We start from the raw sequence: 1,985 nt of genomic DNA, 5'->3' as shown, positions 1-1,985 counted from the left end.
TAATTCATTAGCTAAACAAACCTTATACCAAATAAGTTGATTGTAAAATCGAGACATTTATATATTCTAGTGAAACATGATGCATTTGAAAGCTTTTTTATTTTTTTTAGTTTTGAACAAAGTTTTATCAAGCGCTTCCTCCGACAAAGAAAAATGGTACATACCAACTGATAATGACCCGTTCATTAAGGATTATTTACACCTGGAAACCAGCTTGAGACATGCATTTCTCAACATAACCACCACTTTGAATGACCATGAACGGAGAAAAGATCAAACAGTAAGCAAATATGTAACAGTGAAAGATATGGAACGTATCGCTAAGGACATAGTTGCGAATATATCTGAACTGTTTAAAAACAACGAGAATGAACTTCAAGACAAACCAATAGCGCGAGATTGCAGTGATGTGCACAATCTAGGAAATAACAAAACTGGGACATATTTGATCTATCCAACTTCTATTTTTACTGGAATACGAGTGCGTTGCGATATGGAAACATCTGGCGGAGGATGGACTATTATACAGAGGCGTATATTCAAAAGTGACTTTTATCGCACATGGGATCAATATGCAGCAGGGTTTGGAAATCTAGAAACAAATTTCTGGCTCGGCAAAGACAATATACATAGCTCATTTTCCAAAGGAAAAAAACTTCCTCGTCTTTAAAATTTTTAACGGGAACTGCGATGAAAAAGGGGGGTTTTTTTTTGTTTGAAAAAAAATCAAAATTTTACTCATTTAGTGAATAAATTTTGGGAAATGCCGGGGGGGCAGCTTTAAGCAAAAGGGGAAGGGAGAAATTCTCCACATTCGACAAGGACAACGATATACACAGTAAGAGTAACTGTGCTCAGAATTACCATGGAGCGTGGTGGTATTCAGCATGTCATACTTCAAATCTTAATGGAGACTATGGAAACATGAAAACAGCAATGGGCCCTGTTTGGCAACCATGGAAAGGATATAATTCTCCAATGAAAAAGACAGAGATGAAGATTCGACGAGTTTAGATACTTGAAGCTGTATAACAGTTTATCATGTTCTGTTATGAACTGTAAATATTAAAGTCATCTAATACAATATTAGTTTTTTTGTCACACAAATAATTTATGCACTATTTTGCGTGTCGAGACTTTGTCATGATTCAACATTTTGTTTCTTCGCGATAGGTTAATTTTAAACATTCCGCGTTTTTAGTACTTACCCTTTTTTTTCTGCTGAAATTCACTTTTTCTGCCGTAATTCAATATCTAAAGACGTTGCCTGTTATGCCTTAGCATCTGAAAATATTTGACATATAAATTATATGAACAATGATCCATACCCACTGCACTCCGGTTAAGGCAAAATACAAATATAATACATTTTATAACACAATTTCCGGATATTATCACATTTGTTTTGCATTGAACTACAAACAATACATGCTTCATTTTTTTTGCTCTGTCCATGCGACTTTGGTGATTATGAATAGCATAATAAATTTATATAGTATTTACATATCCTTGGTAAAAACATTTCTGCATGCATATGTTTATTTTATAACTGCTAGAATAAGTAAATGTTTTCTGTTAATATTAAATTCTTTTGTTCATGTCTTCTTTGTTCTAATTATTTGTGAAATTATAAAAGCGTTCGCATTTTAACGTACTGTACATGCATTTTCATACATGTGCATTTTTCTGTTTCCCTTTAAATTCTTTAATAACTTATTTGTATGAAATAATGATGATAATGTATAAATTCACTGCCTTCTTATATAAATGGCGCGTCTGTGGCCGATTGGTAAAGGTCGTTGACTCAAAAGATTGTGCCCTTCACCGCTGAGCGTTCGATTCCTTACAGGGACTTCGGATTCTGCTTTGTGTGTGAGCCATCCAGCTAGCTTACGGGACGTCATTGGTTCTACTCAGTTGCTCATTCGTGTCTGAAATAATACACGGAAGGGTACCTGAGGACTTCCTCCACCAGTAAAACTGGA

At 34.7% G+C, this 1,985-nt stretch overlaps 1 protein-coding gene across 1 annotated transcript; it reads left to right on the top strand.

Moving 5' to 3' along the window:
• On the top strand, nt 1–1,578 carry LOC132750642 (techylectin-5B-like). The gene is made up of 2 exons (XM_060740652.1): nt 1–662; nt 779–1,578. Exons 1-2 carry the CDS (start codon nt 77–79, stop codon nt 1,012–1,014), a joined length of 822 nt encoding a protein of 273 aa, XP_060596635.1. The 5' UTR covers nt 1–76; the 3' UTR covers nt 1,015–1,578.
• Nucleotides 1,579–1,985: the final 407 nt, after the last annotated feature.

This window comes from Ruditapes philippinarum, unplaced genomic scaffold (genome assembly GCF_026571515.1).
Source record: "Ruditapes philippinarum isolate M1 unplaced genomic scaffold, ASM2657151v2 ctg3811_1_1_1_1, whole genome shotgun sequence".
Lineage (NCBI taxonomy): Eukaryota > Metazoa > Mollusca > Bivalvia > Venerida > Veneridae > Ruditapes > Ruditapes philippinarum.
The sequence above is the reverse complement of the archived record's forward strand: the minus strand, read 5'-3'. Positions and strand labels throughout refer to the sequence as shown.

Excerpts from the sequence above, each read along its gene's own strand:
- LOC132750642 (XM_060740652.1), top strand. The coding sequence starts at position 77 with ATGATGCATTTGAAAGCTTTTTTATTTTTTTTAGTTTTGAACAAAGTT. Across the intron at positions 663-778 it reads CAAAGGAAAAAAACTTCCTC|CTTTAAGCAAAAGGGGAAGG; the intron begins GTCTTTAAAATT and ends CCGGGGGGGCAG.